Source organism: Girardinichthys multiradiatus, chromosome 1 (assembly GCF_021462225.1).
Source record: "Girardinichthys multiradiatus isolate DD_20200921_A chromosome 1, DD_fGirMul_XY1, whole genome shotgun sequence".
NCBI lineage: Eukaryota > Metazoa > Chordata > Actinopteri > Cyprinodontiformes > Goodeidae > Girardinichthys > Girardinichthys multiradiatus.
In genome coordinates this window covers 40,829,793-40,854,432 of record NC_061794.1, presented here as the reverse complement: position 1 = coordinate 40,854,432, position 24,640 = coordinate 40,829,793, and the positions used below count along the sequence as shown (strand labels likewise).

The 24,640-nt window shown below is 42.5% G+C and overlaps 1 protein-coding gene across 6 annotated transcripts; it reads left to right on the top strand.

Moving 5' to 3' along the window:
- The first annotated feature begins 11,166 nt into the window (after positions 1-11,166).
- On the top strand, positions 11,167-23,664 carry LOC124870515 (membrane cofactor protein-like). Of its 6 annotated transcripts, XM_047369290.1 has the most exons (13): positions 11,167-11,295; positions 11,436-11,504; positions 11,703-11,801; positions 11,914-12,102; positions 12,332-12,431; positions 13,692-13,768; positions 13,863-14,042; positions 14,137-14,316; positions 16,655-16,789; positions 17,035-17,085; positions 17,648-17,689; positions 21,967-22,027; positions 23,037-23,664. In XM_047369290.1, the coding sequence occupies exons 3-12, from the start codon at positions 11,744-11,746 to the stop codon at positions 22,017-22,019; spliced, it is 1,065 nt and encodes a 354-aa protein (XP_047225246.1). In that variant the 5' UTR covers positions 11,167-11,295; positions 11,436-11,504; positions 11,703-11,743; the 3' UTR covers positions 22,020-22,027; positions 23,037-23,664. The 6 variants fall into 6 exon arrangements, with proteins under 6 accessions (XP_047225246.1, XP_047225504.1, XP_047225395.1 ...); XM_047369548.1 differs by lacking the exon at positions 16,655-16,789; XM_047369439.1 differs by lacking the exon at positions 17,035-17,085 and having other exon boundaries at positions 11,169-11,295.
- The last annotated feature ends 976 nt before the right edge of the window (positions 23,665-24,640 follow it).

The following is a 24,640-nucleotide window of genomic DNA, read 5'->3' as shown; positions in this document are numbered from 1 at the left end:
CCTGGGAGGAGTTCGGTGAGGCCATGGAGAAGGACTACCGGTTGGCCTCGAAGCTATTCTGGCAAACCGTCCGGCGCCTTAGGAGGGGGAAGCAGTGCTTCGCAAACACTGTTTATAGTGGGGTCGGGAGACTGCTGACCTCGACTGAGGACATTATCGGGCGGTGGAAGGAGTACTTCGAGGATCTCCTCAATCCTGCCATCACGCATTCCCTGGTGGAAACAAAGGCTGGGGACTTGGGGTTGGACTCTTTCATCACCCAGGCTGAAGTCACCGAGGTGGTTAAAAAGCTCCGCGGTGGCAAGGCTTCAGGGGTGGATGAGATCCGCCCTGAGTACCTCAAGTCTCTGGATGTTGTAGGGCTGTCATGGTTGACACGCCTCTTCAACATTGCGTGGCGGTCGGGGACAGTGCCTCTGGACTGGCAGACTGGGGTGGTGGTCCCGCTTCTTATGAAGGGTGACCGGAGGGTGTGTTCCAACTACAGGGGGATCACACTCCTCAGCCTCCCTGGTAAGGCCTACACCAGGGTATTGGAGAGGAGAGTCCGACCGATAGTCGAACCTCGGCTTCAGGAGGAGCAGTGTGGTTTTTGTACCGGCCGTGGAACACTGGACCAGCTCTATACCCTCTACAGGGTGCTCGAGGGTTCATGGGAGTTTGCCCAACCGGTCCACATGTGTTTTGTGGACCTGGAGAAGGCATTTGACTGTGTCCCTCCTGATGCCCTGTGGGGGGTGCTCCAGGTGTATGGAATCGGGGGCCCTTTATTAGGGGCCATCCGGTCCCCGTACGAGCGGAGCAGGAGTTTGGTCCACATTGCCGGCACTAAGTCGGACCTGTTCCCGGTGCATGTTGGACTCCGGCAGGGCTGCCCTTTGTCACCGGTCCTGTTCATAACTTTTATGGACAGGATTTCTAGACGCAGCCAAGGGCCGGAGGGGGTCTGGTTTGGGGACCAGTGGATTTCGTCTCTTCTTTTTGCGGATGACGTGGTCCTGCTGGCCCCCTCTAGCCAAGACTTACAGCATGCGCTGTGGCGGTTCGCAGCCGAGTGTGAAGCGGCTGGGATGAGGATCAGCTCCTCCAAGTCCGAGGCCATGGTTCTCGACCGGAAAAGGGTGGCTTGTCCTCTTCAGGTTGGAGGGGAGTTCCTGCCTCAAGTGGAGGAGTTTAAGTATCTCGGGGTCTTGTTCACGAGTGAGGGAAGAATGGAGCGGGAGATCGACAGACGGATCGGTGCGGCTGCCACAGTAATGGGGGCGCTGTGCCGGTCCGTTGTGGTGAAGAGAGAGCTGAGCCGAAAAGCAAAGCTCTCAATTTACCGGTCGGTCTACGTTCCTACCCTCACCTATGGCCATGAACTTTGGGTCATGACCGAAAGAACGAGATCCCGGATACAAGCGGCTGAAATGAGCTTCCTCCGTAGGGTGGCCGGGCACTCCCTTAGAGATAGGGTGAGGAGCTCGGCCATCCGGGAGGGGCTCGGAGTAGAGCCACTGCTCCTCCACATCGAGAGGAGCCAGTTGAGGTGGCTCGGGCATCTATACCGGATGCCTCCTGGACGCCTTCCTCGGGAGGTGTTCCAGGCACGTCCCACCGGGAGGAGGCCCAGGGGATGGCCCAGGACACGCTGGAGGGACTATGTCTTTCGGCTGGCCTGGGAACGCCTTGGGCTCCCCCTGGAGGAACTGGAGGAGGTGTCTGGAAAGAGGGACGTCTGGGCGTCTCTGCTGAGTCTGCTGCCCCCACGACCCGGTCCCGGATAAAGCGGAAGACGACGAGTACGAGAATATTTTAAGTTTGCCTGCACCAGGTGAGTTCCCTGTGGACCCGGTAGCAGGTAAGGAAATCATCATAGACTACACAGACATGACTGAAAGAGTGAATGGGTTCACTCTGGTGTGCGTGGATGCGTTCACCGGTTGGCCAGAGGCCTGGCCAGCAAAAAAGGAAGACAGCAAAACAGTGGTGAAGTGTCTGATTTATCACTACATCCCCAGGCACGGTTTTCCTGCAAAAATCAGGTCAGATAACGGCACACACTTCAAAAATGAAGAACTTAGAGAGGTTGAAAAGTTCCTGGAACTGAGACATTCCTTTGGAACAGTGTACCACCCCCAATCTCAAGGGAAGGTGGAAAGGATGAACCAGACAATCAAAACCAAATTGGCTAAGATCTGTGCACAGACCAAAGTGAATTGTGTCACAGCATTACCTTTAGCTTTGATGTCAGTAAGAAGCTCAGTGAGCCAGAGACATGGGTTGACGCCCCATGAACTGCAGACTGGAAGACCTTTTCCAGGCCCAAAAACCAGGTTAGCTTTTCTGACTGAATGTGAACAATCTATGTCTCACCGTGATTACTATAGATCTCTCCACAGCTTGGTTGCAGCATTCTCAAAACAGGTGGCCACCCAACCATCCGAGGCTCGAGCCACCACCTCAGACGCGGAGTGGATCCTTCTGAATGTCATCAAACGGAAGTGGTCAGAGCCCAGGTGGACGGGTCCATTCCAGGTCACAGAGAGAACCTCACATGCGGTGAGGGTCAAGGGAAAAGGAGACACGTGGTATCATTGGAGCCAGTGTGCAGCAGCAGAGGCACCACAGAGATCGCTGCCAGAGCAGAACCTGAGGGACAACACCAGCACACCAGAAGACCTTTCTCACCCAATTCAAGGGGCAGAGAGAAAGCGTTCATTTACACCTAAAGGTTAGTCTACACCTTAGGTGCACCGTCAGATCAGTGGTCCCACCAATAGGGGCAGAATAATCCCCTGGTGAGACCACTTAGCTCCAGGTCAGTCTACACCTGTGAGTAAAGACCAGGACATCACACAGAAGAGGCGGATGTGATAGAGCTTTCCTCTCTTTCACTGGTGATCGTAGCTGCTCTCCCACCGAAGAACTTAACTGAACACTCTGAACTTTAAAAAAAAAAAAAAGAGGTCTTTTGTGTTTCACCATATTGTTGATCCTTATCTTCCTTTGCGGGTACCTTGGAAAAGAATGGGAGATAAAAATCTAGGACCCAGGCCCCTATTGGGTTGGGTCACGGGAGGTATAGGTGTTTTATCATTTTTCATTGTCACATTGATTCTAGGTTTGTATTGTGAACTTCCTTTCCAGACATGCTCCAGTCATCCCAGGATCAATAAAAGACAATCCAAACCCCAGGGTCCAGATAAATGCCTCCAGGCGTAGAATTAAATTACACTCTCGGTGCGACCATGACTTTCCAATTTGATCTCTGCGACGTTATTAATTGTAGCTCTTACCAAATCTCAGGCAGCACATGGTTGACGAGGCTTCACTATTACCTATGCGCTAATGTTGAACTCTCCACACACTGTGAGTCCACAAGTGCAGACACACCCACCCCTTTGTGCGGTAGGGGGTGGAGAAACACTATATATTACAGCAGACCATTTGACCTGACCGAAGGCTCGCCCACCTACATTGACGCAATTGGAGTCCCCCGAGGCGTACCCAATGAGTTTAAATTGGCGGACCAAGTCTCCGCAGGTTTCGAAAACCTTCCCATTATTGCAGCCTTTTTTCCGGTAACTCCCAATAAAAATGTGGACCGCATTAATTACATACATTACAATGTTCTTCGAATGGCCAACCTCACTAGAGATGCTGTGGAGGGCCTAGCTGAACAAACTGGCCCCACATCCCTTATGGCAGTACAAAATAGGATGGCCCTGGACATGGTGTTAGCTGAAAAAGGGGGCGTATGTGCAATGTTTGGAGACATGTGTTGTACTTTCATACCCAATAATACCGCCCCTGATGGTTCCGTCTCAAAAGCTTTAGAAGGGTTAAAAACACTTTCAGCCACTATGCATGAGCACTCAGGAATAGACAATCCGTTCGAAGACTGGATGACGGGCATGTTTGGACACTGGAAAGGGTTGATTATGTCATTGTTTATTTCTATTGCTGTTTTTGTAGCTATTATGGTTACCTGTGGATGTTGCTGTGTACCATGTATAAGATCTTTGATTGTTCGCTTTATTACTACAACCATTGAAGGGAAAACCGCACCTCCTCCTTCCCATATGATGCCTTTGCTTGCGGTGGATGCTAACGAGGAGGAAGACGAAGATTAACCCGTAAGAGTAAATTACAGGGCGTCTGATGTTTATTACTGTCTAGGGAGCAGAAGGATGGTAGAATATTACATTGGCATATTTGGACAGACTATGGAATAAAGCACGGATAGACACCCTCCAGTTAGAGGGGTCAATACTCCCTGTCAAGACTTAGAAGGTTGTAAGCATCCTTGGGACTACAAAGGCCGGACAGGCAATAGTCCCTGGGCACATGGCGTGACGTTGGAGGCAGGGTCAAAAAGCGTGATGACAAACATTTCCTTCTGCTCCACAGGTTGTAATGATTGTTAAAATCTTTTATGCAGTATCTCCAATTAGTGGTGAAGTCTTAGGAGACTTCAAAAGGGGGAAATTATGGAGATATATTATGTGTGTGCATCATTATTATTATGTTCATAACCAGTGTGGGAAATAAAATGTATAACCTGTGTGAGTATAAGATATTGTGGCCTGCAGAATTGTTATTGCACAAACTTGGCCTTGAGTGTGGTGAAGCAGAAAAATACTGAGAACTGAAGGAGTGTGTGAAAAGTAGAGACTGACTTACTCCCTGCTTATATCAGTAGATACGGGGTGCAGGTGCTGGAACAATGACTGTCTAAATATGGTAAAGCCGGAAAACTGTGTACGTGACTACATGTGAGAAAAAACTATAAACAGGGCGCTGCCCATTTTAATGTGTGTTTTAATAAAAGCAATGTGCTCAGTGAGAAGCTCCGAAGTCGTCTCGGTGTGTGTCCTGATCACATGAGAGTTTCCCCTGGTCCAGGTACTTTGAATAACATACAGCTGTGATTTATTCTAATGTGTTGTGAATTCCTCCAGGTTACGGTGAATAAATGAACACGCAGAAGGCCTCTTTAAACGGGTACTTCAACAATTTCCATTTGACCTAACAATATATCAACTTCATTTAAATTTCTAAACACAGTTTATTTTGAAAATTACAAATAGCATTTTAAACAGAATGTGGAAAAAAACAACATTCAAACAGATCAAGATTACAAGACAAAAGGCATAAAATAAAAGTATGTACAAGTATTTACAATGGCGACAGCAGGATCAACCTGAGTGACCGGTTCCTGGAAAAACCTCTTCAACAGAACAAAAAGGCAGATGTCTTTCTGAACAGAAAGTCTCTGGCGGTGTGGCTAAATCTCTCGCAAGGTCAGAGACTTGGATGGGATGCTGCAACTGAGACCTGTGGTTTGTCTTTCTGGATGGTGAGCGAAGCATCACGAAGCATCACACAGGTGGTCTGCAGATGTTTGTGATGCCTCTTTCTGTGGTCCACGTCATCAAGTTTAAAGGGCTGGCTGGACCACATCACTAAGATGTAATCAGAAATATGCAGAATTAGAAGATGGTGCTCACAAAATATGACAATTAGTTATACCCCTCAAACATTAATCACATCTATAATATTATACTTGCCTGCATACAGTAGTCATGTTCTGGTGGTGTGTATATATATATATATATATATATATATATATATATATATATATATACTGCTGAAAAAAATAAAGGGAACACTTAAACAACACAATATAACTCCAAGTAAATCAAACTTCTGTGAAATCAAACTGTCCACTTAGGAAGCAACACTGATTGACAATCAACTTCACATGGAATGCGGACGTCACGTGGTTCATGGAGCTGCTAATAGTTCCAAACACCAGCAGCTCCAGCATTGGACGTAGTTCATTCTCGGTGCTTCGTAAGGATTTTTTTACGATAAGTTGATGAAAATACAACATTATCTTGATATTGTGAAGCTTTAGTTTACTGTTCTGTATCGCAGTTTAGAAATAATATTTTATATTGCCAGGTTTAGTTAATTAAGCATGTTAACGCTTGTTGTATTTTAACTGCAGTAGCTCATTGCAAGCATGGCGGGTTTACACGGGTCTATCTCATTGTGTCTGATTCAGCATTTTAAAATGTCCATTACAGCTTACATTCTTAGCGTTGCTAATTTTCTAATTTTTATTGTAATTCCAACTGAATCAAGATGTCTGAACAAAATGATTTTAAGACCTTCACAAAGTTGGTATTTACAGTCATGGGTGAAGTTGAAGTAGATATTAGAATCTATCTCAAGACAGAAAAAGAAATTAAGAATTATTATTGAAACACATCAGCATCAATACACAGTAGAACAGTAACAAAAAATACCTTTAAACAATCAAAGGTCCGTGGTAACAGTCAAGGTGTTTGCTTAGGGCTTGTTTGTTGGGGTGCAAGATGAGGTTTGACATTGTTTTTTCTTCGTGTTTTTTGCCTGGCTTTTACTTCCAAGATGTCCAGCATTGGCCAGAATTTTTTTTCTTTCATTAAAGAAATGTTTTGCTGCTATTCATGTCAGTGGTGATGTTTACCACAACAAGACCTATGGAAGCTGCTCTCTCAATGATGTCTAGGATGACTGGCTTGTAATTAGCTCCATTTGTGGAATTGCCACTGAAATGGTAAGCCACAACTTGCTTCCATCTTGTTGTACTTCCTGCCAACATAAAAACACATGCATGTGTTGCAGCTCCTGTGTGACCAGGCAGCGTCACATCCCCAAACAGCTTCCCTGTTCCTAGGTGCAGCTCCACACTAGGGGTGATTGCCATTTCATCTAGAGTAAGTATACATTCTCTTTCCATCTCTGTTAAACTGTCAACCTTTAGTTGGAGCATGTTGAAAACTTCTCCTAGCACACCTGGTTCCAGCTTAATGTGTTGCAATCTTCTTTGCCGGGTTCTGATGTCAGGGAGAGGGAGACTCATGTCCTGAAGAAGCCTGTAGCCTGTTGAGCCCACAGAAAAGCAAAGTTGTATGGCTTTTTTTAATGTGTTTTTGCTCCATCTAATGCCTCTCTTACTCTTCATGCCAATAGCTTTCATTTGATCTTTTGTGAAAATGCTGCCAAAGTTCTTTTCCATTGTTAATTTTTTCTTTTGTAGGACTGCATTAATTTTCTTCTGTCTGTGAAGTTCTATTGTTCTTATGTGAATTTTTTGGTTTTCTAATTCCTCCCTCAGCTCTTTCACCTCGGTTTCCTGATTGTATTCCCTGTTGATGCATACTTCTTGCCCTGTTGACCCTGGCTCATCAGTTCCTGGCATGTCCCGGTCCTCTGAGGCTACAATTTCATCTTCTTTTTCCCCTTCACTTTCCCTCATCTCACTTGCCTCATTTCTGTTTCTTCCTTCCTTCATCTCTGAAATTATAATGGCACTGTTAGCATAAAGATTAGGTAAAAAATTTGAGACGTATTATTTAACATGGTTCGTACCAAAGTTTACTTTAGAACTATATGTGTGATCACTGGTCAGTGGATCAACATGCAGTGGAAGTTCTGCTGGACTTCTCATTGCAGGATCCTTCCTCCTCTTTGGTTCTGGGCGATGAAGAAAAAGGGTTTGAACGGCATCAGCCCTCAGTCTCACTTGGCCTGACTGTGCCCTCAAAAACTGTCCTTTTTCAAAGTGTGCCTGTAAAGTGATTTATTTTTTTAGTTTCTTGCACATTTCATTAGGCCCTTGTGCATTTTCCAGTGCAGTGTGCAGATTGAACTTACAGCACATAGTTTCCTGTTGTTGTGACCTCTGGTGATGGTGAGGTTGCTTCTACTGACTTGAACCAACCATTTGTTCCTTCTTTCAGGATCTTTTGGGAAGCCATACATACGGATTCCTTTCTCTGACCCATTGGTGCATCCAAATGCAGCACACCCAACCATGGTAACTTGCTGAACCTACAGAGGAACACATTAACTTTTTTTTGCCTTCTAGCTATGATATTGATTGATTCTGAGTCCTCTAAACTGTTTCTGTATTGTTTTCTGGGAGGTCAGCAGATGTGGTGACTGACTTCAAAAGGAGCTGCTGCCAATGATGCCAAGGACGATGAACCCTCATTCGGACTTGGGCACATTTCTACCTTGTCCAGATTTGATCAGATACAGTTTATTGGTGCAGATGTAATTAATAAACTGTATAAATGGTAGTGCAAGTACTTATTAAAGCTAGTTTTGCATTTTACATATCTTACAATAAATTGTTTGGTCATTTATTTTTGCACAATTCAGTTGTTTTGTCATCTAATACGATTTTAACTACATTTTCAATTAAATGAACATTTTAGTCAACAAATGACAATTTTACAACAGTTGTCAGACTACAGGCACAATCAACTCTGTTATAGATACAAGTACTCAGTTCACATGACAGCAAAAAATAGTATAGTTATGTCTTCTACAAAAATTAAGAATTCATCCTAGGTCTTCAGTCATATTTTCATAGTTACATATTTTCCTCATTCCTTTAAAAATTATTTAATCTTTAAATAAAATTGTAATTCTGTTCATTTTCCATCTGTAATATTTGGATATTTTTTTTTAAATACATAGGCAATAGATCTTTCCACGTAGTATAGGATGTACAGGAGTTCATTATTTTCCATAATGTCATGATGAAAATTTAACATTCATATATTTTAGATTCATTGCACACTAACTGAAATATTTCAGGTCTTTTATTGTCTTAATACGGATGATTTTGGCATACAGCTCATGAAAACCCAAAATTCCTATCTCACAAAATTAGCATATCATTAAAAGGGTCTCTAAACGAGCTATGAACCTAATCATCTGAATCAACGAGTTAACTCTAAACACCTGCAAAAGATTCCTGAGGCCTTTAAAACTCCCAGCCTGGTTCATCACTCAAAACCCCAATCATGGGTAAGACTGCCGACCTGACTGTTGTCCAGAAGGCCACTATTGACACCCTCAAGCAAGAGGGTAAGACACAGAAAGAAATTTCTGAACGAATAGGCTGTTCCCAGAGTGCTGTATCAAGGCACCTCAGTGGGAAGGAAAAAGTGTGGCAGAAAACGCTGCACAACAAGAAGAGGTAACCGGACCCTGAGGAAGATTGTGGAGAAGGGCCGATTCCAGACCTTGGGGGACCTGCGGAAGCAGTGGACTGAGTCTGGAGTAGAAACATCCAGAGCCACCGTACACAGGCGTGTGCAGGAAATGGGCTACAGGTGCCGCATTCCCCAGACCTGGGCTACAGAGAAGCAGCACTGGACTGTTGCTCAGTGGTCCAAAGTACTTTTTTCGGATGAAAGCAAATTCTGCATGTCATTCAGAAATCAAGGTGCCAGAGTCTGGAGGAAGACTGGGGAGAATGAAATGCCAAAATGCCAGAAGTCCAGTGTCAAGTACCCACAGTCAGTGATGGTCTGGGGTGCCGTGTCAGCTGCTGGTGTTGGTCCACTGTGTTTTATCAAGGGCAGGGTCAATGCAGCTAGCTATCAGGAGATTTTGGAGCACTTCATGCTTCCATCTGCTGAAAAGCTTTATGGAGATGAAGATTTCATTTTTCAGCACGACCTGGCACCTGCTCACAGTGCCAAAACCACTGGTAAATGGTTTACTGACCATGGTATCACTGTGCTCAATTGGCCTGCCAACTCTCCTGACCTGAACCCCATAGAGAATCTGTGGGATATTGTGAAGAGAACATTGAGAGACTCAAGACCCAACACTCTGGATGAGCTAAAGGCTGCTATCGAAGCATCCTGGGTCTCCATAAGACCTCAGCAGTGCCACAGGCTGATTGCCTCCATGCCACGCCGCATTGAAGCAGTCATTTCTGCAAAAGGATTCCGACCAAGTATTGAGTGCATAACTGTACATGATTATTTGAAGGTTGACGTTTTTTGTATTAAAAACACTTTTCTTTTATTGGTCGGATGAAATATGCTAATTTTGTGAGATAGGAATTTTGGGTTTTCATGAGCTGTATGCCAAAATCATCCGTATTAAGACAATAAAAGACCTGAAATATTTCAGTTAGTGTGCAATAAATCTAAAATATATGAATGTTAAATTTTCATCATTACATTATGGAAAATAATGAACTTTATCACAATATGCTAATATTTTGAGAAGGACCTGTAGATCCGAAGGTAAGTTTGATCAGAGCTCTTAACTGCTGGCACAGAATAGTTATAGCATTCCCATGCTAGCATGTGCTAGCATGCGGAGGAGATCAGAAAGAGCATTTATAATAGGTATTGTTACTTCTGTCAGGCTTTTCAAATTATGATTTAGTAGCCAGTAATCAGTTCATTATTATTTAATTACCAAAAGTCACAGGAAAGAGTGAAAAAAGTCGCTTTTTGCGTGATGTCGCGCCTGAAACCGTTCAACCTGAGTGACACCACTGAGATGTTTGGAACTATTGAGAGCTACATGAACCACGTGACCGCCTATCGGCAAGTTCAAAGGGTGTCGTGACTCTTTCTACGGCGCTGACCAAACCACTTCGACCCGCAATGAATCATGGGAAAAGAACGAAGGGAGCTGCTGGTGTTTGGAACTATTACTCCCTGTCCCAATTCCCACACTACACCCTACGCCCCTCTATGAAGTGTTTACTTTGTACAAGTGCATGTAAGGGTTGAAGTGCGCAGGTTACAAGCGTGCCAAATTGGAGAATTGGGACAGTAGGGGTTATGTCATCGACTTGCACCTCTGCATCGTAACTGCAACATCAAAAAGGGCGGGAACCGGCGATGTTTCCACAGTCCTGCTGCTAAAACAACTATTTAAAACTGCAACAAGCAATTGTTTTGAGGAGAAGAAAGTGCAGGAAGTGACGGAGGCTTATACAACAGACTCTCGCTGCGCCAGTGTTTGTTTGAAAGGTAACTTCAGTTTTATGGGCTACTGACTGCCCAGACTCACCCTGAACCCAGTGGTATCTTACAATGTTGAGCCTGGAAAACCAGTAAAAAAATATATTTGTCGGCTTGCTGCCTAAAGTTTACGCAATTCTTATTATTCTGATTTGATGGCTGGTTACGTTGATGGGTGTGATTGGTTTTTGCTCAGAACGTAAACTGCAGCAGTGAATTATGGGTAATATACTTCGGCAAAGTCCGCTTAGATGCGGCTTCGCCGAAGGGCGGATGTGGGGCACAAATGGGGCGGGGCTAAGGACGACTCTGGAGATTTGGGACAGGGCCGGCAGGTCCATGACCCACGTGACTTCCGGATTCCATTCTTCCTATAGAAGACAATGGGAGTGTCGTAACTCTCTCTCTTTCTATGGCGCTGTGTGGGGCTGCACCTGTTGATAAATCTATTCCGTACTGACGCCACAAAGCTGTGAGTGCTTGTTAGACGCTATTCAACACATCAACAGACTTGTTATTTTGATTATGACGAGTGTACGGTAATTTCCCTCAAAATACGATAATTGTATGTATCTAGTACGATAATCCTACATTTCTCACCTGGTAACACAGACACCAACACCAACAGGAAGTTGCCATCAGAATACTGACTCGTGTTTGCCAGCGAGGTGTTTAATTTTGGTAAGTCCGAATCTATTGTAATTAAACTTATCTGTTTGATTTAATCTATAAAAGAGTAATTAAGGTTACAGATAAGAGTTTTTAAAAATGGACAGAAACTAATTGCAAATAATGTTGTTGTTGTACCTCCAAGCCACGCTGTCTAATCGTTTTTAGTTAGACCTCTTTCCAGTTTACTTTGCTTGTTTCTTTTTCCAGAAAGAGCCTGTTGTCATTGGGTTACTGTAACAGATCCTGCCATGGGTATTACTGCCCTTTTTCTACTGAGCGTTCTTGGCTTTGCCATCACTGCTGAAGGTGAGTTCAAACGGGTACACTGAGCATGCGCAACCTGTCAGTAATTAAAGTGCTTTCAATCCTGACGTCCATTTTCTCTACTAATTTCACCATTTATAAAAATGTTTTCCAGCTCAATCATGTTCTAAACCCGTCGGTGAAGCCAACATGAGTTTGAAGGACGATTTCATTAACCAGGACACATTTGTAAATGGAACCGTTGTTTCTTTTGCCTGTAATCCCGGCTACACATCTGCTGGAGGATCTTCTAAGATCACATGCAGTGCTGGCGTGTGGAGTCCTGTGCAGCTGAGATGCGAGAGTGAATATTATTGTCTAATTACGCCTTGCAATTCTACAGCATGCAGTATCACAACTATTTTAGTGACCATTTTAAATTGACATATTCTCAAAAGTCAAACACTTGAGTAAATTATATTGGACCAACATAAAAGTGCTGATTTGTTTTACTTACTACTTTATTCATTTTAAATATTTTTCTTAAAATGTTGCAGTTTAAGAGTGTAATTGCCTGAGTTTTCTTGTTCCAGGGAAGAACTGTGGCGCTCTTGAAGATGTGAATAATGGTTATATTGAGTATAGGAACGGGACTGAGTTTGGTGATACAGCTGTGGTCATTTGTAACCAAGGGTTAGTAGCAAAGTTATAACTTGTTTTGTTCTGACAGTCAGCTAAGAAAATGTACCTGTTGTATCTGTAAGCAGTAAAATTTTACTATACATGTTTCTAAACGAAATGTAAAACGAACCAGTCTGAAAAAACATCCATGATTCACCATTCTGTAGAATAATCTCTCGTATAACCCTTTCAGTCATTGTCATTGTATGATCGTTTCAGTCTTAAGTGATTGTGTTGCAAGTTTTACTTACTTCTGTCCTACAAGGTGGCTTCAGTTTGCAATTTTCATTTTACATTAGGATATAATTGCTTTTGCTCAGATCTCTTATAGTCTTGCCACAGTATAGTAGTCTGTTGTGGTCTGGACTTTGTCATTGCAGCACTTTGATTCTTTAACTTTTCTGCTGCTTTCTTGTGGAGTTTTTGCTGTGTCGGAGGTCGGTTCTTGAGCCAACATCAGGCTCTGTGCTCTAAGTGAATACCTCTAAGCTTGAGCTGTCAGACAGAATGTCCTACATTTCATCTTTTAAATATCTTAGTATACAAGTTTGACTTTAATTCAATGACTGTAAAGTGTAAAAGATTGGTGACTGTAAAACAAGTTCAAACTATCAGGCTCTTACTGCTGGCCTCGTTATTTCATGTGCTCTGTTTGTCTGGATATGTTGTGTATTCTTTAAACAATTATGGCACAAAGGATAATAAGCCATCCATTGCTCTTAAGTCTTATCCCTACAAAAATACTTTGCCTCAGAGTTTTTTTCTTTATAACTATACCATCAAAGAATCGGAGTCTGAGAAGGAGCTCTGAGGCTTGTACAGTCTGACCTTAACATGTTTTAGGTGTTTTCTATTTGCTGATAATCTGTTTTACTGCGCAATCATGGATTTCAAACTCCACTAAGATGATAGCTTAAATCTTTCCTCCTTGTCATTGTGTTAACATGCACCTAAATGCTATAGAAAAATCTCCAGTCAAAACATCTAATGTTGATTAATTAAGTGTAGCGACTGAGTTGATGCTCAATCCGCTTGATGGTGGTAAGTAATTGGCAGCATTTAATGTTTTTGTTAAATAAATACTCTGTAAAACATGTATTTATCTCTGAAATCTGACAATGTACATGTATGCCTTTAAAACCTGAGAGGTTAAAGAATGGTTTTGGTGTGAGATCAAAGTGACTGTTCATTCTATGTGCTTCTCTGTGAGTGTTGGTAACTTTAATTTAGCAAATTCATTTATTTGCTTTTCCTTTCCCCCTAACTAATTAGTTACATCTCAGTTGGGCAGTCAGTAGTAATCAGATGCGACGTCGATGGATGGATAGGCAGGTTGCCAGTTTGTGAAGGTCAGTGATCTTTGTGTTTTTCTCATCGTATTAGAAATGAAAATGAGCTGAAATATGTTTTGAGTCTAAAGAAAACGTATTTTTGTTTTTGCAGCGGTTCAGTGTGTTACACCAGCAGGAATTGTAAACGGCACATTTAGTCCAGAAAAGGAGTTCTATAGTTACAGAGACGTTGTGCAGTACTCCTGCAACAAAGACGTGACTCTTAATGGATCAGGAGAATTAACCTGCTCTGAAGATGGGACATTCCACCCTGCCCCTCCAACCTGTGTCTGTTAGTGCTGTCCTGTTTTTACTCTCACATTTGATACCATCATTATGACTGATTACTGTAGTTACCATAATATTTTTCTTTCTATTTGCTTTAGGGGTTGAATGTAAAGATCCTGTGATTGAAAATGCTGAATTTGTTGAAGGCTCCCGGCCTCCACACAGATACGGGGCTTCAGTGAAATATTCCTGTAAACCTGGATATGTGATTGAAGGAACCTCTACTCTGATGTGCTTGTTAAACAGTCAGTGGTCATCGCCCTTACCAAAATGCACAAGTAAGTCAAGCATTAAAAATACTTGGGTACATAAAAAAGGTTAATAAAATAATGCTTATTAGAATCTGAATAGAGATTCTAAAAGTCATTCCTTAAACTTAAAATATTCTCGTACTCGTCGTCTTCCGCTTTATCCGGGACCGGGTCGCGGTGGCAGCAGACTCAGCAGAGACACCCAGACGTCCCTCTCCTGAGACAGCTCCTCCGGGGGGAGCCCAAGGCATTCCCAGGCCAGCCGAGAGAAATAGTCCCTCCAGCGTGTCCTGGGCCTCCTGGTGACGTGCCTGGAACACCTCCCGAGGAAGGCGTCCAGGAGGCATCCGGTATAGATGCTAGAGGGGGCCAGCAGGACCACGTCATCTGCAAAAAGAAGAGACGAAATCCTCTGGTCCCCAAACCAGACCCCCTCCGGCCCTTGGCTGCGCCTAGAAATCCTGTCCATAAAAGTTATGAACAGGACCGGTGACAAAGGGCAGCCCTGCCAGAGCCCAACATGCACCGGGAACAGGTCCGACTTAGTGCCGGCAATGCGAACCAAACTCCTGCTCCGCTCGTGCAGGGACCGGATGGCCCCTAATAAAGGGCCCCCGATTCCATACTCCTGGAGCACCCCCCACAGGGCATCATGAGGGACACAGTCGAATGCTTTCTCCAGGTCCACAAAACACATGTGGACCGGTTGGGCAATCTCCCATGAACCCTCAAGTACCCTGTAGAGGGTATAGAACTGGGAGGAAAACCACACTGCTCCTCCTGAAGCCGAGGTTCGACTACCGACCGGACTCTACTCTCTAATACCCTGGCGTAGGCCTTACCAGGGAGGCTGTAGTTGGAACACACCCTCCGGTCACCCTTCTTATGAAGGGGGACCACCACCCCAGTCTGCCAGTTCAGAGGCACTGTCCCCGACCGCCACGCAATGTTGAAGATGCGAGTCAACCATGACAGCTCCACAATATCCAGAGACTTGAGGTACTCAGGGCGGATCTCATCCGCCCCTGAAACCCTGCCACCGCAGAGCTTTTTAACCACCTCGGTGACTTTAGCTTGAGTGATGAAAGAGTCCAACCCCGAGTCCCCAGCCTTTGTTTCCTCCAGGGAATGCGTGATGGCAGGATTGAGGAGATCCTCGAAGTACTCCTTCCACCGCCCGATAATGTCCCCAGTCGAGGTCAGCAGCCTCCCACCCCCACTGTAAACAGTGTTGGCGAAGCACTGCTTCCCCCTCCTGAAGCGTCGTACGGTTTGCCAGAATTGCTTCGAGGCCAACCGGTAGTCCTTCACCATGCACTCACCGAACTCCTCCCAGGCCCAAATTTTTGCCTCTGCCGCCGTCCGGGCCACAGCACTCTTGACCTCACGGTACCCGTCAGCCGCCTCAGGAGTCCCCCAAGCCAACCACAGCCGATAGGACTCCTTCTTCAGCTTGACAGCATCCCTTACTCCCGGTGTCCACCACCGGGTTCGGGGATTGCCGCTGCGACAAGCACCGCGGACCTTACGGCCGCAGCTACAGGCGGCAGCAACGACAATAGATGCGGAGAACATGGTCCACTCTGACTCTATGTCTCCAACATCCCTCGGAATCTGGTCAAAGCTCTCCCAGAGGTGAGAGTTGAATACATCCCTGGCCAAGGGCTCCGCCAGACGTTCCCAGCAGACCCTCACTATGCGCTTGGGCCTGCCACGTTTGTCTGGCTTTCTCCTCCTCCAACGGATCCAACTCACCACCAGGTGATGATCAGTGGACACCTCAGCCCCTCTCTTCACCAGAGTGTCCAAAACATGCGGCCGAAGGTCTGATGATACGACAAAAACCGATGATACGATATATAACTGAAAGAAAAGAATTACAGAAATATAGCAGAATTTTATTTTTAAACTTTGTTAAATATTTGTTACTAGTAATAATTAAGTACAGATATTTTTAGAGCTTCGGGTGAGCCAGTTGTTTAAAGAAAAACTGCTCAAAATCATATATTTGTAGAAAATATAAAACTTCTATTTCTTGGGTAATTTATATTTATGGATTAAAATTTGCTGTCAACAGGAGAGCAGAACAGATGAGTTTTGACAGCTTTATTTGAAGTTTGATTTAGGCAAAGATGAGTCGGTTTGATAATTTTACTGAATTGTATGATTGTTGCATGAAGTACTTTTTCCTATTTGAAAGAACTTGGTAAGAGAATTTCAGACCTTTTGTGAGTTGTTTTTTGTTTTAAGCTAGGTTAGTCGGTGCTTCAAATGTTGAACTCCAGGCTATTAAGCCTAGATTGTTTTATTTTTTGAAATGCCAGCAATTATGTGTACACTGACATTGATGCCCTTGTTTTTGTAGAAGACCCTGAGCCAACTATGCCTACTACTACGACTACAACTACTACAACTAATACCACGACTACTACTACTCCTCCTCCTCCTCCTCCTGCTGCTACTCCTCCTCCTACTACTGCTACTGCTACTCCTACCCCAGGTACAGAGCTTAACTTTTAAACGTTCCTTGTGAAAAAACCCAACCTCTTATTTTGAGTTTTGATTTTTCCTATTTGAAAGAACTTGGTAAGAGAATTTCAGACCTTTTGTGAGTTGTTTTTTGTTTTAAGCTAGGTTAGTCGGTGCTTCAAATGTTGAACTCCAGGCTATTAAGCCTAGATTGTTTTATTTTTTGAAATGCCAGCAATTATGTGTACACTAACATTGATGCCCTTGTTTTTGTAGAAGACCGTGGGCCAACTATGCCTACTACGACTACTGCTACTCCTACCCCAGGTACAAAGCTTAACTTTTAAAAGTTCCTTGTGAAAAAACCCAACCTCTTATTTTGAGATTTGATATAGACGAGAGAGATGTGAATGTGGGAGCTGCAATGTAGCTGCTCTAATTGAAGGGTAAAAAAAACCCAATGACACTGATAAGGTGCACCATTATGACCACTGACAGGTGAAGTAAATGACTCTATCTCATCATCATGGCACCTGTTAGTGGGTTGGGTTAAACAGTAATAGGCAGCAAGTGAATGTTGTCCTTAAAGTTGACATGTTAGAAGCTGAAAAAATGGGCTTGAGGATTTAAACCAGTATGACAAGGGCCATATTGCGATGACTGGGTCAGAACATCTCCAGAACTAGAGATGCTTTGACAATCAGAATCAGCTTCTTTGGCCAGGTTTCTGCACATAAGCAAGGAATTTGACTTTGGTCGCACATATTCTTAGAGAACACACAGTTAAATATAGTACTAACTATAACTATACCTAAGATCAAAAATGAAAAATGAAATATTGATTGGTCTTTTCTCTCTTGACTCTGTTCTTATGTCTTGCCTTTCATAGACAACGGGAATGGGCTTTCACCAGGGATTATTGTTCTGATTGGTAAGTTAGCCTCATCATTGAGCATTGTGTTTACAGTAAAAAGAGATGATATGAAGTCTAATCAAAATGAGTGTGACCTCAGAAGAACAATGTGACAATAAGAGACAGATAATTGAAATTTTCTTTAAGGCTCAAACAGAAGAACCTATAATTAATGAATGAGTCCTGTTACTGAGATTGTTTTGTTTTTTGAATTATGACATCTCCCAAATCAGAAAATGTTTTCTGATCAGTATTCTTGTTGAACTCATTTAACACTGAGTCTAACATTTTAATCTCCTAACTCTTTAGTGTGGATTTTCTTTGCTTTATTTGTTTACACAGCAGCTGTACATCCATCCCCAAAACTCCTATTATCATACATAGACACATCTAAAGAAGTCAGAGCATTTATATGTTGTAATTTGATAAATGTTATGAATCAAATAAAAACAGGTCATTCTGCCAAGTCCTGCAGGAAAATTAAATCAGCTTTTCTATAAAGCTCATCAGTTGATGCGTACAGGAAGAGCTCTAAAATGTCATGATTTGACCTCACAAACTTTGGACTTGGTACCTGGACTTTAGTGGACTAACACCAGCAGACATGGTTCCCAAAATTCACTGATTGTGAAAACTTCACACTGGACCTTAAGCAGGTCGGATTCTGATCTCTCCACTCTTCCTCTAGACGTAGGGAGCTTGATTTCTTTAATAAATGCAAAATTTTCTTTCATTTGAAAGAAATGCTTTGGACCACTGAGAAGTCCTGTCATTTTTCGACTAGACACGTTAGACCCTTCTGATGATATCTTTGGCTTAAGAGTGGCTTAACACATGGAATGCTGCAGTTGTAACCCATGTCCTGGAGGCATCTGTGTAGTTCATGCCCTCTTAACATCTCAACCAAATTCTTCAATGGGCAAGACAGTGGTTAAGACTTTTTCTTCCACTCAACTTTCCATTCTTATGTTACAGCACTTAGAACATCCAGCTTTCTTAGTAATGACCGTATGTGGCTTACCTTCCTTGTGGAGTGTGTCTGACTGCCTACTGGACAACAGTCCAGTCAGAAATCTCACCCCTAATGGTATAACCTATCCTATGGCCATAATATTTCTGTTTTAAAAATCATTTTAAAATTAGTTTTATGCAATATTGCAATTTTCTGAGAATGCTTTAAATATATCACTCTGTGTTTAATAAATCTATAGAAAAGTTTCACTTCAACTTTTGATGATACTCCAATATATGGAGATGTACATTTATTTAGATAATTATAGGACAGCAGGACAGGAGGAGGTGGAATGCTGAAAGGTACCTGTAGGGTTTACACGGTTTTTATAAAACCATCAAATTCTGTTATGTTCAAACTTCAACTAATTAACCTACCAGTGACTAATTCATGCTGACGCTTTGTCTTAAATTATATGTATAAATTATAAATTGAAAGACATAAATAAAATGTCATTTGATTCAGAAAATATTAGCCTTCATATTACCAACAACACATAACTGCAGTATTTATTAGCCTTAATCCTCTAAGTGATTATTATAGCCAAAACATTTTTAGCATAGAAACTTGTGTGTGTGTCCATATTTTTACATTCACACACTCCTTAAGTAATTTTAAAAGATTGTACGTCACAGAGCCACCTCAGTTATTTTTAAAAGTTAACTTGATAAGAGTTTTTATAAATCATCAGTTTTCAGCTGAACAGTGATTTTTAGCTACTTCAGGTGGTTGTTAGTTGGATTTGCTTGTGGAGGCCATCATTTCTGTTATAACCTGTGTAATGCTTCACGTTGTCAGTAAATACATCTAGTGTTCACTTCCTTACTGCAGATGGGTTTTTTTTTTTTATTCAAATACAACAATTGGATCTTTATGTTTTGGGTGTGTCAAACGTCAAACTTTCACATGATTTAGTGTGACATAATTGAACTTTAACTAGGCCTCAACACTCTCCAGCTGTGTTACAGCCATGTTTTGTGGACAAAGTTGCAGAGATTGATTTGGTCCTGCTAGGATGAATAAACTTGTTATACTTTTCAACCTCATGTAAAAGTAACACAGCTGTGATTGTTGTTTTTGTGGGTGTGTTGGTGGCCGCATTGTTGGCAATTGTTTGTGGGGTATTGTTTTTAGATGAGCAGTACAGTGTGTGTGGTGGGTGTAACACCTGTTTACCCTGTTTGGACCTCAGGTTACAGGCCTGCTGCATGAGGTCTCAGCAGGCTAAACTCTTGTTACTTGGTCTACTTTGTCATATATAATGTTAGGTATTATTTAGTCAACTCAGAGGCAAGAACGATACAGTCAGAGTCAGTTTTACTTGTGACAAGGGTAGCCCACTTTGCAGTGCAACTACAAAGTTTTGACACCCTATCTCTTTATTTACTGGTCCTTCTCAAAATATTAGCATATTGTGATAAAGTTCATTATTTTCCATAATGTCATGATGAAAATTTAACATTCATATATTTTAGATTCATTGCACACTAACTGAAATATTTCAGGTCTTTTATTGTCTTAACACAGATGATTTTGGCATACAGCTCATGAAAACCCCAAATTCCTATCTCACAAAATTAGCATATCATTAAAAGGGTCTCTAAACGAGCTATGAACCTAATCATCTGAATCAACGAGTTAACTCTAAACACCTGCAAAAGATTCCTGAGGCCTTTAAAACTCCCAGCCTGGTTCATCACTCAAAACCCCAATCATGGGTAAGACTGCCGACCTGACTGCTGTCCAGAAGGCCACTATTGACACCCTCAAGCAAGAGGGTAAGACACAGAAAGAAATTTCTGAACGAATAGGCTGTTCCCAGAGTGCTGTATCAAGGCACCTCAGTGGGAAGTCTGTGGGAAGGAAAAAGTGTGGCAGAAAACACTGCACAACAAGAAGAGGTGACCGGACCCTGAGGAAGATTGTGGAGAAGGGCCGATTCCAGACCTTGGGGGACCTGTGGAAGCAGTGGACTGAGTCTGGAGTAGAAACATCCAGAGCCACCGTGCACAGGCGTGTGCAGGAAATGGGCTACAGGTGCCGCGTTCCCCAGGTCAACCCACTTTTGAACCAGAAACAGCGGCAGAAGTGCCTGACCTGGGCTACAGAGAAGCAGCACTGGACTGTTGCTCAGTGGTCCAAAGTACTTTTTTCGGATGAAAGCAAATTCTGCATGTCATTCGGAAATCAAGGTGCCAGAGTCTGGAGGAAGACTGGGGAGAAGGAAATGCCAAAATGCCAGAAGTCCAGTGTCAAGTACCCACAGTCAGTGATGGTCTGGGGTGCCGTGTCAGCTGCTGGTGTTGGTCCACTGTGTTTTATCAAGGGCAGGGTCAATGCAGCTAGCTATCAGGAGATTTTGGAGCACTTCATGCTTCCATCTGCTGAAAAGCTTTATGGAGATGAAGATTTCATTTTTCAGCACGACCTGGCACCTGCTCACAGTGCCAAAACCACTGGTAAATGGTTTACTGACCATGGTATCACTGTGCTCAATTGGCCTGCCAACTCTCCTGACCTGAACCCCATAGAGAATCTGTGGGATATTGTGAAGAGAACGTTGAGAGACTCAAGACCCAACACTCTGGATGAGCTAAAGGCCGCTATCGAAGCATCCTGGGCCTCCATAAGACCTCAGCAGTCCCACAGGCTGATTGCCTCCATGCCACGCTGCATTGAAGCAGTCATTTCTGCAAAAGGATTCCCGACCAAGTATTGAGTGCATAACTGTACATGATTATTTGAAGGTTGACGTTTTTTGTATTAAAAACACTTTTCTTTTATTGGTCGGATGAAATATGCTAATTTTGTGAGATAGGAATTTTGGGTTTTCATGAGCTGTATGCCAAAATCATCCGTATTAAGACAATAAAAGACCTGAAATATTTCAGTTAGTGTGCAATGAATCTAAAATATATGAATGTTACATTTTCATCATGACATTATGGAAAATAATGAACTTTATCACAATATGCTAATATTTTGAGAAGGACCTGTATATGCACAGTTCAACAGACAGTTCAGACAGGGTGTGTGTGTGAGGCCGAAAGGAGGCTGGTTCTCATGGGAAATAGATAACGGTTTTCTCACACACAGGAGAGAGGACAGCACACAGGGAAAACTGCATACCAGAGATACACAGTAGAGTGCAGGTGCATTACAGCACAAAGTTTTTACATGACTGATGACAAGTTCTCGCACCCATCCAACATAAATATATATATATATATATATATATATATATACATATAACCAGTATTGACCACACATGGATGGGTTACAGCGCTCGGGGAAGCAGTACTGTCAAAGAGGCTGCAAAAGATGACGAGGATATAGCACTCTCGGTAAGGAGATGACTATCCAAGAACACTTGTGTTAAATAAATACATGATGATATGATGAAAAAGAACACAATGTCATTGTTGGCAGAACTTTTATTGCTACCAAATGTCTTGTAAATGCACAGATCAGCCACATCGGTTCAAAACGTAACACATATTATCAAGATTCATTCCACACCGTGATGTACTCCTAACTTTAATTTGGATTAGTTTAGATTTTTTTGATTATATCTTCCAGCTAATGAAAACTATAAGTCTCTCAGAAAAGTATAATGTTGTGCGAGATCAATAAAGAAGGATTTTATTACTGAAACATTATGGTCTACACAATCCTGGGGAGAACTGCAGTGACAGGTGCCCAGCAGGCAGTCACCGACATGCTCCACAAAGAGGGTGAGCTACAAAATATCATTACTAAAGAAGCTGGCTGTTTAGTGTATCAAGGCAAGTGGAAAGTCAAGTGGAAGGAAAAGCTGTTGTAGAAAATAGTGCACCAGCTACAGGGGTAAAAAAACAGCCTTAAAAGTATTGTGAGGCAAATCCCCTCAATAGTTTTATGGAGATTGGCGAGGTGTAAACTGCAGCTGGATACGTCTGTATACACGTCCACCACACACATACGTATTCAGGAAATGTCTACAGCTTGTTTTAAGCCACTTGTGAACTAGCAGCATCAGAACGCTTACCTGGACTAAGCAACAGAAAAATATTGGACTAGTATTTCTAAAATTTACAAATACTAGTAAGATCTATTAGAAAAATGTATTTTAAAAAGTTCATCAGCATTTGCTTTCATTGAGGTTTTAATGTTGCGGCTGTTTGGATATCTTTTTAACTTTCAGCTCCGTTTTTCTTTCTCTCTTTCATATCAACCTAGGCAGCCACCTATCCTGTTGGAAGACTTCTTCACTCATTCAGAACATTGTTTTCCTAAGTTATAGGTCTACTGTGCAGGTGTACTACTTTATCTAGAAGATACTTGATTACTTTTCTTTGTTCCTTTTCTCTTTAGTGAGCATCACAGCCCTGTTGCTTCAAAACTCCTGCATGTAAAAGTGTCGTCAGCAGAAGAGGATTACCCCCAGAAATCTTGAAACTCCCCCTCTGGAAATCAGCCTCTGCACTCAGGACCATTCAAGCAGCTTGTCTGATTAGCCAATAGCAATTTACAGCTTTGACAGGATGCCCATGTCCACTTCTTGTTTCCTGTTTTACTTCTCTGGGCATCATTAAACTCTGCACTGATTTGGAATGTTTGCATTGGAAGCTGCTTTGTAACACAGGCCAATTACAGAGATTATGTTAAACTAGTGAAAAATCTGCTCTCTTAATACTTTATTCACTAAAAGTTTATGTAATAAAAATACTGCTGCTGAATTGAACCACTTAGTCTTAAAAAACTGTTTATAAACTAAACAGTTCTGATGTTGGTGTCTAACAAAAGGCATCATATATGCCTGAATGCAAAACGTGCCAAATGCTTTACTTTCTGTGTGTTTTTGAAGTTTCCTTAAATCACCTTTTTGGAATATCATCTCCATGATTATGTTAACCTTTTGTGACTTTTTTTGTTTTTTTGTTTTGCTTTTGAAAATCGGCTAATTAGGTTCCAGATTAAAATAAAATGTCCATCAGTGAAATTGTTTCCCTTCTACACTGCAGCATTGTTAATATATTTGTTAACCATCTACTGTCCAGAAGATAATTTGTTTTAGTAGCAGGACTTAAGTATATTGAAAGTGTTGTGGAAAATTCTTTTTAATGCTCTGAACTTCCCTTACCTCTCTCCCCTCTGACCTCTGTGTTTTGTTACCCTAGAGGAGTTGGTCTGTAAAACCATTATCAGAAGTTTAATGATTAAAACCCATTCTTTAGGGTGATGTCTCAGGAAGAGCAGATGGTCTGCTCGTAGATAACTTTGTTACCTCTGACCCAAGGAGGGTCTATGGCCATAAAGCAGAAACTGTTTGAAGTTGAGGTAACACCCACATACTCTTTAAATACTGTGTGTAAATGTTGATCAGGTCTCTGCTTCACTGACTAAGTTCAGTGACAGGGTCTTCAAACGCTGAATGCCTTTGAATAAAACTTATAAAGACAAAGTCTGGATTTTCTCTTTTAATGAGTAAATTTCTCTCCCACTTTGATAAGAAAATTCCACTACAATTTTAGCGTCATGAACAGGATCTAACGTGCCAGAGGAAACCGCAGGATGGGACACGGACGCCTGGCCAGCCTGGAGACGTTGTCCTCAGTCCACCTCCATTTTACGGAGGCGAGTCCTCGTGCCTGCCTGCGGCTTCTGGCCGATTGGATCCGAACTATTTGTCTTCAAATATATCTGGGTGAGAAGTTGCTCTGTATGATATAATGTATATTATTTTTATTACACATTATCCATCATCTCCTAACTAATTAATTAGGTTCCGGAGTTGGGAGAGGGAGGACATCAGCTGAGGGCCATGTCACCCTGTAAAGGAAAAGTTGTTTTAAAAAGTAATAACAAGGAGGTTCTTATTGGTAACAATAAGATAAAGCAAAATACAAGGTTTTGCGGGTAGTTTTTTGCAATTTTCTACACCTCATAAAAGAGAAAAGCCAGACGGCAGACGTGCC

What these genes read in the sequence shown, in the direction of transcription:
- LOC124870515 (XM_047369290.1), top strand. Translation starts at nt 11,744, where the DNA reads ATGGGTATTACTGCCCTTTTTCTACTGAGCGTTCTTGGCTTTGCCATC. An exon ending in CTTTGCCATCACTGCTGAAG is followed by an intron (nt 11,802 to 11,913) that starts GTGAGTTCAAAC and finishes AATGTTTTCCAG; the next exon opens with CTCAATCATGTTCTAAACCC. An exon ending in GCCCTTACCAAAATGCACAA is followed by an intron (nt 14,317 to 16,654) that starts GTAAGTCAAGCA and finishes TTGTTTTTGTAG; the next exon opens with AAGACCCTGAGCCAACTATG.